Raw genomic sequence first — 13,822 nt, forward strand, 5'->3', positions numbered from 1 at the left:
CTGAAGATTATATGGATCTCGTGAAAGCTTAGCAATACAAATACCAAAGCAATTAGATACCAGAAGATGTTAATTGTTAAATTATCTTTCCCAATGGGAATGCAGAAACCAAATCAACAAATCAAGATAAGCATGAAAATATATCTAAAATTAAGAAGAACTTGGAAGATATTAAGTGAAATGAGGATCTAGAGAACAGAGCAGAGAAGTCCAATCTACTTTGAAAAGTGGGATTTCTTGATTAAGACATAACAATAGCACAAAATCAATGATCAAAATATAACAGTAGAACCCAAACATTTGAGGCAATAAATCAAAAAGTTACATGGAGTGTACATTGCAGAAAACATAGAATATCACAAGTGAAAAACTTATTCAGTCACCATAAGTTTCCCCTTTTATAGATCGGGAGAATAAAAACTAAATAGATAAGTCCTTAGTCACATATCATATTAATAATAAAAACAAGACTCAAAATGAAGTCTCCTTCATTTATTTTGTGGGTTCTTGAGCACCATATTTTCCTGAAATAAATTAAAATTGGGAAGTGACTAAAAGACATGGCCTCATAACATTTTTAAGTTACAAGGAAATAGAAATAATTCTACAGGTATCCAAACAAAAAAGAAAGCTGTATTTAATTTCATAAATATTAATTTATTAATTGCATAAAAATCATCCCTTTGTCTTCATATAAATATATCATTACTTGGATAAAACTCCTATTTTTCGATCTGAAACATCTTTAAATATTTACTGATCAATTTTTTTTCTATAAAATTACACTAGAGACACTAGCCAAACCATTGAAAAATACATTTCAAAGATATTCTCAACTGGGAATATTATTGGAAATAATCAGTGAAAATTATAATATCAATATATAAAAGAATGAAATATGTAATAAAAAATATCTACAAATGGCTTCTTGTTTATAAGAATAATAAGCATAATCGTTAAAACAAAACTTAAAGTATAAAAGTGAAAAGAGGGGAAGTACTCTAGGAGACTAAGGCAGGAGGATTCTTTGAGCTCAGAAATTTCAGACCAGTCTGAGCAACACAGAGAAACCTTTTCTCAAAAAATAGAAGAGGAGCACAAAGAAGTTTCAGAACATTGAACTAAATTCATGTTCCAGCCATGGGTACAAGGCCTAGTAAGCAATTTTTTTTCTTTTTTAAGTGAACGTAGAGGTAGATTGAGAAAAGGGAAATGAAAACATGTGGCTACTCTAAAAATACATCTAAAAGTACACCTATAGTTAACATTTTAGTTAGAAAGTTAGAGAGTATTATTGATGTTTATATAATTTTGCAAGGCAAAATTAGATACTTTTTGAAGTTAGTTTATCAGACAGAAATAAACAAAAAATGATATCTATCTCAAAGAAAGAAACAAAGAAAGGAAAGCAGGCAGGCAAAGGAAAAGAAAAAGACAAAGAAAAAAAGGAAATTAAACAGCAACAGAGGAGTGAAAGAAGAGAAGAATTGAGATATCAAAATAGAAGAGCTATTAGATCCTATAATAAACCTGGAATACTCCAAAGACGTTCAGATTAATTAATTGAGTGAATATTAATTGAGCGCCTACTAGGTACTACACATTGTGGGATTCACTGAAGACATTCAGATGAATAAATCACAGTCTTTAGCCTAAAAAATATTACCTAGGTTTACTAGATTTGCCTACAAGGAAAATTAACTACACTAAAAAGCAAAATTTCAAGGATAGCAGCATATGAGCTGAGCTGCTGGCTAACCAGCCCCTTGCTTCCCCAGAGTGAAGATCAGCCTGGAACACTGCCCTCAAGGGAGTAGCACCTGAGAAGAGATGCTGACTGACCAGTCCCTGCACTTCCCCCAGATCACAGATGATCCTGGTTCTCTACCCATGGTAGCATAGCCAGCTCCCTCATTCACAAGGGAGCAGACCCCACATAGTTATACCAGCCACACAAACTTCTGCAGCCTAAGCAACTGAGGCACTCACAGGCATCAATGACATTGACTGTAACTGAAGAAACTGTATTGAGGCTATGCTATTGTATCCACCCAGTATAAACTAATACACCCTACCCAACTGATACCTTGGGACATATCTGCAGGTGAGTCTTTTCCCATGAAAGCCACTATACAAAATTGAAAGAGGCAAGTGTTTCACGAGATCTAAAGACATCAATGCAAGGACACAAAAAACATGAAAGAGCAAGAAAATATTTCACTGTTAAAGGAACACAATAGTTCACCAACAACTGGTCCCAAATAAATGGAAATGTAGAAACTCCCTAAAAAGGAATTTACAATAATGATATTAAGCAAACTCAGCAGACACAATAAAATCAGAAAAGCAATTCATTATGTGAATGAGAAATTCAACAAAAAGATAGATATTATAAAAAAAAATAACCGAACAGAAACATTGGAGCTAATTCAACGAATGAAAAAAAAAAAAAAAAAACAATTGAGAGCTTTGATAACAAACTAGATCAAACAGAAAGAAAAAAATCTGTAAACTCGAAGCCAGATATTTTCAAATAGCCATGTCAGACAAAAGAGAAAGAACAAAGAGAAAAAGAGAAAGATACATAGATAAGAAAGAAAGAAAAGAAAAAAGAGAGAGAGAGAAAGAAAGAAAAGAAAGAGAAAGAAAGAAAGAAAGAAAGAAAGAAAGAAAGAAAGAAAGAAAGAAAGAAAGAAAGAAAGAAAGAGCCAAAGAACCCAAGAGAGCTCATGGGACCTATGGGACATCATTACACAAACACATGTTATCATTACAGGAATCTAAGAAGAAGAGGTGGGAAAAGGCATAGAAAATATATTTAATAAAGTAATAACAGAAAACTTCCAAGTTTTTGAAAAGATATAGATATCTAGATCCAGGAAGGTCAAATATCCCCCAAAAGTTTCAGCCTAAAAAATTATTCTCTGAGGCACATTATAGTCAAACTGTCAAAAGTCAAAGACAAAGAGAGAATTTTAAAAATAGAAAAAGTGTCAAGTCACATATGAAGGAATCTCCATTAGAATATCAGCATATTTCTCAGCAGAAAGTTTATAGGTCAGAAGAGAATAATAAGATAATATGGTTGAAGTGATGAAAGACCAAAAAAAGAAAAACTTTCAACCAAGAATACTATATCCAGAAAAGCTATCCTTCAGAAATCAAGTGTTTCCCTGACAAATAAAACCTGAGAGAATTCACCATCACTAGACTGGACTCACAAGAAATGTTTAAAAGTCCAATATCTGGAAGCAAAAGAACTAAGATTGTAAAAACATGTAAAAGCCAATGATAGAGCAGATACACAAATCTTAAAGAAAAAGGAATCAAACCTTATTATTACAGAAAAACACCAAACTTCAAAGATAAACAAATAAAAAGAAATACACACCAACTCCCCCCCAAAAAATCAACTAATAAAATGACAAGAATAAGTCTTCACCTTTTAATAATAACCCTGTAAGTAAACTAATTAAAATTTCCATTTAAAAGATATAGACTGGCTGAATTGATTAAAAAAATAAGATCCAACTACACACTGAAGTGACACCCAACTAAGTCACTTCACCTGTAATGACACCCACAGACTGAAAGTGAAGGGGTGAAAAAAGATATTTCTGGCAAACAGAACCCAAAAATGATTAGGAGTAGTTATATAGCTATACTTATAACTGATAAAATAGACTTTAAGTAAAACACTGTAAGAGAGACAAAGAAGTTTACTATATAGTGATAAAGGGATCAAATCAGCAAGAGGACATACAAATACCAAAAACCAGAGCACTCAGATACATAAGGCAAAAATTATTGGATCTGAAGGGAGAGAAAGACTCCAGTACAATAATAGTTGGGTCTTTAAAATCCCACTCACAGCATTGGAAGGACTATCTAGACAGAAAATCAACAAAGAAACATTGGATTTAAACTGCACTATAGACAGAACATTTCATTCAAGAACAGCAGAATACATATTCTTCTCATCAGCACATAGATCATTCTCCAGGATAGAGCATATGGTAGGTCACAAAACAAACCCCCCAAATTTTTAAAAAATTAAAATCATATCAAGTATCTTTTCTGACCACAGGGGAATAAAACTGGAAATTGGTAACAAGAGGAACATTGGAAACTGTACAACCACATGGAAATTAATCATGTTCCTCAACCACTGATAGATCAAGGAAAAAAATTAAGAAGGTAATTCTTTATTTTGAAACAAAAATAGAAACACAACATACCAAAACCTATGGGATATAGCAAAAGCTACACTAAGAGGGAAATTTATAGTAATAAACTTCTACATCAAAAAAATAGAGGGCCAGGTGTGGTGGCTCATGCCTGTAATCTCAGCACTTTGGGAGGCTGAGGTGTGCAGATCACTTGAGGTCAGGAGTTTGAGACTAGCCTGGCCAACATGGTGAAACCCCGTATCTACTAAAATTACAAAAGATAACCAGGTGTGGTGGCAAGCGCCTGTAATCACAGCTATTCAGGAGGCTCAGGTAGAACTGCTTGAATCCAGGAGGTGGATGTTGCAGTGAGCCAAGATTGTACCACTGCAATCCAGCCTGGGTGACAGAGTAAGACTCTATCCCCCCTCCCCCCTACACACTACACACTAAAAGTTCCAAAAACAACTTAATTATGCACCCCAAAGAACTAAAAAAGCAAGAACAAACCAAACCCCAAATTAGGTCAAGGAAAGAAGTAATAAAAATCAGAAGTAAAATAAGTGAAATTGACACCAAAAATAATATAAAAGATCCATAAAACCAAATGTTGTTTTTTAAATACGAAAAAATTAACAAACCACTAGACTAAGAAAATAAGGAGAGAAGATACAAGTAAATTAAATCAGAAGTGAAAAACTAGACACAACAACTGAGACCACAGAAATTCAAAGGATCATTACAGACTATTATGAACAACTATACTCCAACAAATTGGAAAACCTAGAGGGAATGGATAAATTCCTGGACACATAAACCTACTGAAATTGAGCCAGGAAGACATAGGAAGTCCGAATAGACCAATGAAGACTTATAAGATTGCAGCAGTAATATAAAATCTCCCAAGAAAAAAATATTTTTGAATGGGAAGAATTCTTCCAAACTCATTTTATGAGGCTAACATTACCCTAATACCAAAAGCAAAGAACACAACAAAAAAGAAAACTATAGGCTAATATCCCTGATGAACACAGATGCAAAAATCCTCAACAAAATACTAGCAAACAAAATCTAACAGCACATCAAAAATATTATACACTATGATCAAGTGGGATTTATCCCAGGAATGCAAGGATATTTAAACATACACAAATCAACACACATGAGACATCACATTAACAGAAAGACCAAAGCCATTTGATCATCTCAATAGACTCAAAAAACATTTGATAAAATTCAGTATTGTTTCATGATAAAAGCTCCCAACAAAGTAGATATACAAGGAATGTACCTAAATACAATAAAACCATATATGACAGATCCACAGCCAACATCATACTGAATGAGGGTAAGTTAAAATCTTATATTTAGGAAAGCTAAAGACTCCACAAAATAACTCCTAGAACTGATAAACCAATTTAATGAAGTTGCAGGATACAATATTAACAAACAAAATTAGTAGCATTTCTACAGACTAACAGCTAACTATGTGAAAAGAAATCAAAGCATACATCCCATTTATAATAGCTACCAAAAATACATGAGAATACATTTAACCATGAAAGTGAAAGACCTCTACAATGAAAACTACAAAAGACTGATGAAGGAATTGAAGAGAACACAAAAAATGGAAAGACATTCCATGTTCATATATTGGAAGAACAAATCTTGTTAAAATGACCATACTCCCTAAGAATCCTACGGATTCAATGCAATCCCTAGCAAAATACCAGTGATAGAGAAAACCTTCCTAAAATTTGTTTGGAACCTCAAAAGACCTCGAGTAGCCAAAGCAATTTTGAGTGCAAGGAACATAGCTGGAGACATTATAATACCTTACTTCAAAATATACTACAACCAACAAGCTATAGCAACCAACACAGTATGGTGCTTGCATAAAAACAGGCACACAGACCAATAGAACGTAATAGAAAACCCAGAAATATATTACCTATTTATAGCCAACTGATTTTCAACAAAGTCATGAGGAATGTACACTGGGGAAAGAAGAGTCTCTTCAATAAATAGTGTTGGGATTAATAGTCACATGCAGATGAATGAAACTAAACCCTTGTCTCTCCTTTATATGAAAATAAACTCAAAATGAATTAAAGACTTAAATGTAAGACTCACAACTATGAAATCACTAGAAGAAAACAGAGGAGAAACACTTCAGGTCATTGGACAGAGCAAGGATTCCATGGCTATAATCTCAAAAGCACAGGAAACAAAAGAAAAAATGGACACATGAGATTATATCAAACTAAAATACAACTGCACAGCAAAGGAAGCAATCAATAGAATAATGAGACAACCTGCAGAATGAAAAGAGATATTTGCAAAGTATTCTTCTACTAAGGCATTAATATCCAGAATAGGCAAAGAATTCAAACTACCCAACAGCACTAACCAACCAACCAACCAACAAATAGTACGATTTAAAAATGAACAAAGGATCTGAATAGACATTTCTCAAAGACACCCAAATGGTCGACAAGTACATACAAAATTTAACATCGCTACTCAATGGAAAATGAAAATCAAAACCATAATGAGATATTATCTTTTCCCGGGTAGAATACAATGTTTATATATGGGGAATGTTTATGACAGCACAATTCACAATAGCCAAAATAAGCAATCAACCTAAGTGCCCATCAATAGATGAATGGATACAGAAAATGTAGTATATTTACACAACAGAATACTATTGAGCCACAAAAGTGAATAAAATGCTTTCATTTGTGGCAACGTGGATAAGACTAGAGGACATTATGTTAAGTGAAAGAAGTCAGGCACAGAAAAATAAATACTGCTTGTTCTCTCATATATGGAAGCTATAAAAGTTGACCTCATAAAAGTAGAGTAGAATAGTGGCTCCAAGAGGCTGGGAAGGGTAGAGGGACAGGGGGCAACTAGCAGGAGTAGGTTGGTTAACAGATACAAACTTGCAGTTAGATAGGAGGAATAAATTCTAGTGTTCTACAGCACTGCAGGGTGATTACAGTAAACCATAATCTATTGTATTTTTTCATATAGTTAGAAGACAAGATTTTGAACATTCTCAACCTAAAGAAACAATAAAGGTTTGAAGTGATCTATATGCTTATTACCCTTATTTGATCATGACACATGTATACATGTATTGGAATTTTACATTGTGCCTCATAAATATGTATAATTATATGTCAATTAAAACAACAGCAATAAAAATTACCCTCTTGACCCTAAATTTACATTTCATATTGGAATAAAATATTAGTTTGAAAAGGTAAAACTTCCAACAGTTTGTATGCTGCTGTGTTACAGAATTTCTCTAATTTTTAGCCAAGATTTGAATGAAAACATAATACCCTCTTCTGTTAGTTATTAGAGGATTTGGCTCTATCATTACATGAAAAACTGGCTTGGATCCAGAGATGGGCAATGTCACAGAACTGATTGCATAACACATCTGAAGTTTAACCCCAGTTGCAATTTCTGCCATTGGGATCTGTGAAATTGCCATTTCTTCATAAATAAACCACTCTACTTAAGCTAATGTGAGTGAATTTCTTTCCTTCCTTCCTTCCTTCCTTCCTTCCTTCCTTCCTTCCTTCCTTCCTTCCTTCCTTCCTTCCTTCCTTCCTTCCTTCCTTCCTTCCTTTCTTTCTTTCTTTCTTTCTTTCTTTCTTTCTTTCTTTCTTTCTTTCTTTCTTTCTTTCTTTCTTTTTCTTTCTTTCTCTTTCTCTCTCTCTCTCTTTCTTTCTTTCATTTTATTTTTTGCAATCAAGCAGACTCCTAAGGCAATGTCAAACTTCCCTTTGCTTTTGTAAACAATCTATTAAGTGAGCATGATCAAGATGTCTTTATAAAGGAGGAATTTTTCAGTATAATTTTTAGCCAAAAATAATTTCAAAAGAGAATAACACAATACCATTTGTGCCGACAAGAGACGCCTGTTGGCCAGCTCCATTGCTTCAATGTTAAGGATCTCATCTATTTCCTTGTTACAGTGTGGACATTTTACCTTCTGCTGTTCTGTTGTTTCTTCTTGGTTCAACTAAATAAAACATAAATAAAAGAACAAAAAACACATGAATATTAACACATTGGTTAGCATAATCCACAAGCAGTTTTTGTACCAGTTTGCTTTGAAAAATGGTAGCAAATCTACTCAACAGCAAAAACAAACAAACAAACAAACAAATAGTATGATTTGAAAATGAGCAAAGGATCTGAACAGACATTTCTCAAAGACACACAATGGTCAACAAGTACATTAAAAAATTTAACATCACTAGTCAATAGCGAAATGAAAATCAAAACCATCATGAGATATTATCTTTTCCCAGCTAGAATGCAATGTGAGTGAATTTCTTATAGAAATTAGACGTATATTTCTTACAGAAATAAATATAGAAAAATGTTCAGATCCTCATGATTTGCTTAGATGTCTAATCATTTGCTCAGTTATAGAAGGTAAAATAATTGTCAGTTTTGTGGGGGGGAGTTATATCATATCTTTACTTTTACATGGCATTATTAACAGTTTGAAAAGCTATCATATATATGATCATGCTTTACACTAGCAGTTTTCAAAGTGTGGTTTCCCAGCAGCATCAGAATCACCTGGGAATTGCTAGAAATGTGCATTCTCAGATCCCACCTTAGACCTACTGAATCATAATTGGAGGAGTGGGCAGCAATCTGTGTTTCTAAAACCCCATTTGAAAATTTTGCTGCAGCTAAAACTTGACAACCACTGCTTTAAAATGATCACTTAATGTAAAATAGAAAGTGAACACACATAAAGGAAATGGGAGTATGAATAATTTACAGATGAGAAACTGAAGCTTAGAGAAAATTGATGATAGGCTCAAAATTACAAAGCTACTAAGTGAGAAAGGTAGGCTATAAAGTCAGATTTTCTGATTCCAAGGTCAGTGTTCTATCTTTAATACTATAATATCCCTCATGTTTGCATCACAGAAAGGAGAATGTAGTCATTTGATCCTCTGCCTCCTGAAACAGATCAAGTACCAGAGTGGTGGCCCCAACACTGGCTTCTGCTTTAGAATTAGCTGGGTAGTGGATTTAAAATATTCCTGGGGCCCTGCTCAGACCACCTGCATAAAAATCTTCAGAGAGCGGGTGAAAACGCTATCGTTATTTTGAATGAGCTTTCTAGATAATTCTGATGCAGATAAGTCAGCAAAAGTTCACAATCAGGTATTGGAAGCTACTACAGAAATCCTTGGGTATGACACGGTACTTGTTCCATCCAGAAATCCTGGCAGTATTTCTGCAGATACAATGGTTAGTTCTAAATTCCTATCTGGAGCTTTAAGCACTGTTTCAGTGGATATGAAATGGATTTTTTCAGAATTCTACTTCATAGAGACTAATTATCTCACCTAAGCACTCCTAGAACTCGGCCCCTCATGTTGTGTGATGCAAAGAAACAAAAACAAAAACATTGTAAAAACCATTGAAAATTGGACATGATGTAGGACATGGAAAAGTGCAGCAGCTCTGAGGACCCCAGGACAACTTTTACTATTTCCCTTGAGGGAAACCGTGACAGATTAGTGTGCTGAGTGTTCTTAAAAGAATAAGTCTGACTGCAGATATCTTAAAGCATATCTCAGAAGCAGAAGGTGACATCTCGCACAGCTATACTTGTGGTATTGGCTTTGAATTCTATTTTATATTAAAAATATTTTTAACCATAAATTAAGGTCTAGCAAATGCTTAGATATACAATAGCCTAAATAAATAAACAAAGGCCCCTGACCCCTCCCAATTTGGTCAAAAACTAGCCATTTTCTAAGGTTCACTTTCATACACACACACACACACATATATATAATTTTTCTTTTTAAGAAAGGGTTTCTCTCTGCTGGCCAGGCTGGAGTGCAGTGGCACAATCATGGTTCACCATAGCCTCAACCTCCCAGGCTTGAGTGATCCTCCCACCTCAGTCTCCCGGGTAGCGGGGACTACAGGTGCACACCACCACCCAATTAATTTTTGTATATTTTATAGAGACATGGTTTTGGCATGTTGCCAGGCTGGTCTCAAACTCCTTGGTTCAAGCAATCCACCTGCCTTGGCCTCCCAAAGTGTTAAGATTACAGGCATGAGCCACTGTGCTGACCTATGATGTCTTTTAAAAGGATCTCCGGCCGGGCGCGGTGGCTCAAGCCTGTAATCCCAGCACTTTGGGAGGCCGAGACGGGTGAATCACGAGGTCAGGAGATCGAGACCATCCTGGCTAACACTGTGAAACCCCGTCTCTACTAAAAAATACAAAAAAAAAAAAAAAAAGAAAAAACTAGCCGGGCGAGGTGGCGGGTGCCTGTAGTCCCAGCTACTCGGGAGGCTGAGGCAGGAGAATGGCGTAAACCCGGGAGGCGGAGCTTGCAGTGAGCTGAGATCTGGCCACTGCACTCCAGCCCCGGCGACAGAGTGAGACTCCGTCTCAAAAAAAAAAAAAAAAAAAAAAAAAAAAAAAAAGGATCTGCAATACACAGCTTCCTCTTTTGAATTTAAACATATGTATTTTAAACATAAACATAAAACATGTATTTTAAACATATGTATTCAAAGGGGTTATAACTTCTACTTTGCCCCACAGTTACCATGAAATTCCTTAACACCCCCCCTTACTACTTGGTTAAATAGAGTTATCAACACGACTTCTCTGTCAATTACAAACGTTAAAAATTGTGAATTAATATTTATGATCTGATTTATACTTCAGTGTAATCAAATCTGCATTAAAGCAATAAAAAAGATATTACTTGCTTACCATGTATGGGTTTTCAAGTATAATTGCTTTCTCAATCATGTTCCAATCAGCATTAGCAAGATCTTTGTCAAATTTAAGGACAGAGGCTACAGACTTGGTTAGCTCTTGAAAGTGTTGAAATGTGCAACAAACTGATTTACATTTTGTTGATGTGGCATCACGAAGACCTTTGGTACAAACACACATTTGATAAATAGTAGAAACACCACCATTTTGATATGGGTTAGAAAGCTTCCTTTTAACTTATTGTCACTAATCTTTAAGTAAAATTTCAACATACATTGTTTAATAATGGGAACACTAAAGAGTTAAAAATTTTCTGCTTTCATATTTCTTCTTGCAAAAGGTGAGGCATGTAATAGTAATAGCTAATGTTTATTGAGTGCTTACTATATTCTGCAAAAGCATATTTCAGCACTTTGCATGCATTAAGTTTTTGGTTATCTGGCTACCTTTTGAGGTGAGTCCTTTTTCCCAGTTTGATACATGAGGAAACAAAGAAACAGAGGTATAATGGTTAGTTTCATGTGTCAACTTGATTGGGCCACAGGGTACCCATATATTCAGCTAAACATTCTGGGTGTGTCTGTGAGAGTGTTTTTGGATGAGGGTGACAGTTAAATTGGTAGACTGAGTAAAGTACATTGCCTTTCCCAATGTGGGTGTACCTCATCCAATCTGTTGGAGGCCTCAATAAAACAGAAGTCTGAACAAGAGAGAATTTGTTGTCTCTGCCTAATGGGCTTTGAGAAGGCACTTCAGTCTTCTCCTACCTTCAGACTTTAGCTGGAACTTGTACCATTGGCTCTTTTGGTTCTCAGGCCTTTGGAATGCATACTTTGGGACTTAGCTTCCATAACTGCATGAGCCATTTAAGCACATATGATAAATTATCTGCATTATCTTTTAAGACTCCAATCTCTCAAACTATCTTTTTGTTCTAGAATACATCCAGTTTCTAGCTTCCTAAGAAATTTAGCACCTGTTGTGTTTTCTGAAGATCATTATGTTAAGTGAAATAAGCCACACACAGAAAGACAAACATCACATATTCTCACTTATTTGTGGGATCTAAAAATAAACTCATGGACATGGAGGGTAGAATGATGGTTAACAGAGGCTGGGAAAGGTGGTGGGGAATGGGGGCAGGTGGGGATGGTTAATGGGCACAAAAATATAGAAAGAATAAATAAGACTTACTATTTGACAACACAATAAGGTGACTATAGTCAATAATACTTTTACATTTTAAGAATAATTTAAAGAGTTACATTTTAAATTTTAAGAATAATTTAAAGAGCAATTGAATTGTTTGTGATTCAAAGGATAAATGCCTGAGGGGATGGATATCCTATTCCCTGTGATGTGCTTATTTCACATTGCATGCCTGTACCAAAACATCTCAGGTACCCCACAAACATATACACCTAGTATGTACCCACAAACATTTTAAAAATAAAAAAGAAGAAAATCGGCCGGGCGCGGTGGCTCACGCCTGTAATCCCAGCACTTTGGGAGGCCGAGGCGGGAGGATCACGAGGTCAGGAGATCGAGACCATCCTGGCTAACACGGTGAAACCCCGTCTCTACTAAAAATACAAAAAATTAGCCGGGCGAGGTGGCAGGCGCCTGTAGTCCCAGCTTCTCTGGAGGCTGAGGCAGGAGAATGGCGTGAACCCGGGAGGCGGAGCTTGCAGTGAACCGAGATCGCGCCACCACACTCCAGCTTGGGCGACAGAGCGAGATTTTGTCTCAAAAAAAAAAAAAAAAAGAAGAAGAAGAAAATCTCCACAACAAAGAGAAATATCTAAGAATACGGCTAACCCAGGAGGTGTAAGATCTCTACAAGGAGATCTATAAAACACTGCAGAAGTAATCAGAGATGACACAAATAAATGGAAAAACATTCCATGCTCAGGGATTGAAAGAATCAATATCATTTAAATGGCCACATTATTCAAAGCAGTGTACAGATTCAACACACTTTCTATTGAACTACTAATGTCATTTTTCACAGGATTAGAGAAAAACAGTTCTAAAATTTGGAACCAAAAGAGAGTCCAAATAGCCAATACAATCCTAAGCAAACAGAACAAAGCCAGAAGCATCACACTACCTGACTTGAAACTATACTACTGGTCTACAGTAACCAAAACAGCATGGTGTTGGTACAAAACAAATACGTAGTTCAATGAGACAGAATAGAGAACCCAGAAGTAAAGTTGCATGCTTATGGCCATCTGATGTTTGACAAAGCTGACAAAACAGACAATGGGGGATGGATTCCCTATTCAATAAATGGTGCTGCAATAACTGGCTAGCTGTGTGCAGAACAATGAAACTAGACCCCTACCTTTCCCTATATACAAAAATTAACTCAACATGGATTAAATATTTAAATGTAAGACCTCAAAGCCCTAGAAGAAAACCTAGGAAATAACTTTTTCCACATCAGCCTTGAGAAATAATTTTTGGCTAAGTCCCCAAAACAATTGTAACAAAACAAAAATTGACAAGCGAGACCTAATTAAACTAGAGAGTTTCTGCAAAGCAAAAGAAACTATTAATAGAGTAAACAGACAACCTACAAAATGGGAGAATATATTAGCAACCTATACATCTAACAAAGATCTTATATCCAGAATCTATAAGGAACTTAAAGCGACAGGCAAAAACCAATAACCCCATTTAAAAATTGGCAAAGGTTAAGTGTCCATCAACAGATGAATGGATAAAGAAAATATTATACATATACATAATGGCATACCATTAAGCTATTTAAAAAAATGAGATCCTGTCATTTGCAATAGCATCAGTGGAACTGGAGGTCATGTTAAGTGAAATAAGCCAGGCACAGAAA

The 13,822-nt window shown here is 35.3% G+C and overlaps 1 protein-coding gene across 1 annotated transcript in view; it reads right to left on the reverse strand.

Moving 5' to 3' along the window:
• Positions 1-13,822, reverse strand: part of SLC9C1 (solute carrier family 9 member C1) — a 118,021-nt gene that overhangs the window by 58,317 nt on the left and 45,882 nt on the right. The window contains 2 exon segments of the mRNA XM_010361081.2: positions 8,086-8,211; positions 10,963-11,129. Coding sequence (XP_010359383.2) covers positions 8,086-8,211; positions 10,963-11,129 — 293 coding nt within the window.

This window comes from Rhinopithecus roxellana, chromosome 1, assembly GCF_007565055.1.
Source record: "Rhinopithecus roxellana isolate Shanxi Qingling chromosome 1, ASM756505v1, whole genome shotgun sequence".
Classification (NCBI taxonomy): Eukaryota; Metazoa; Chordata; class Mammalia; order Primates; family Cercopithecidae; genus Rhinopithecus; species Rhinopithecus roxellana.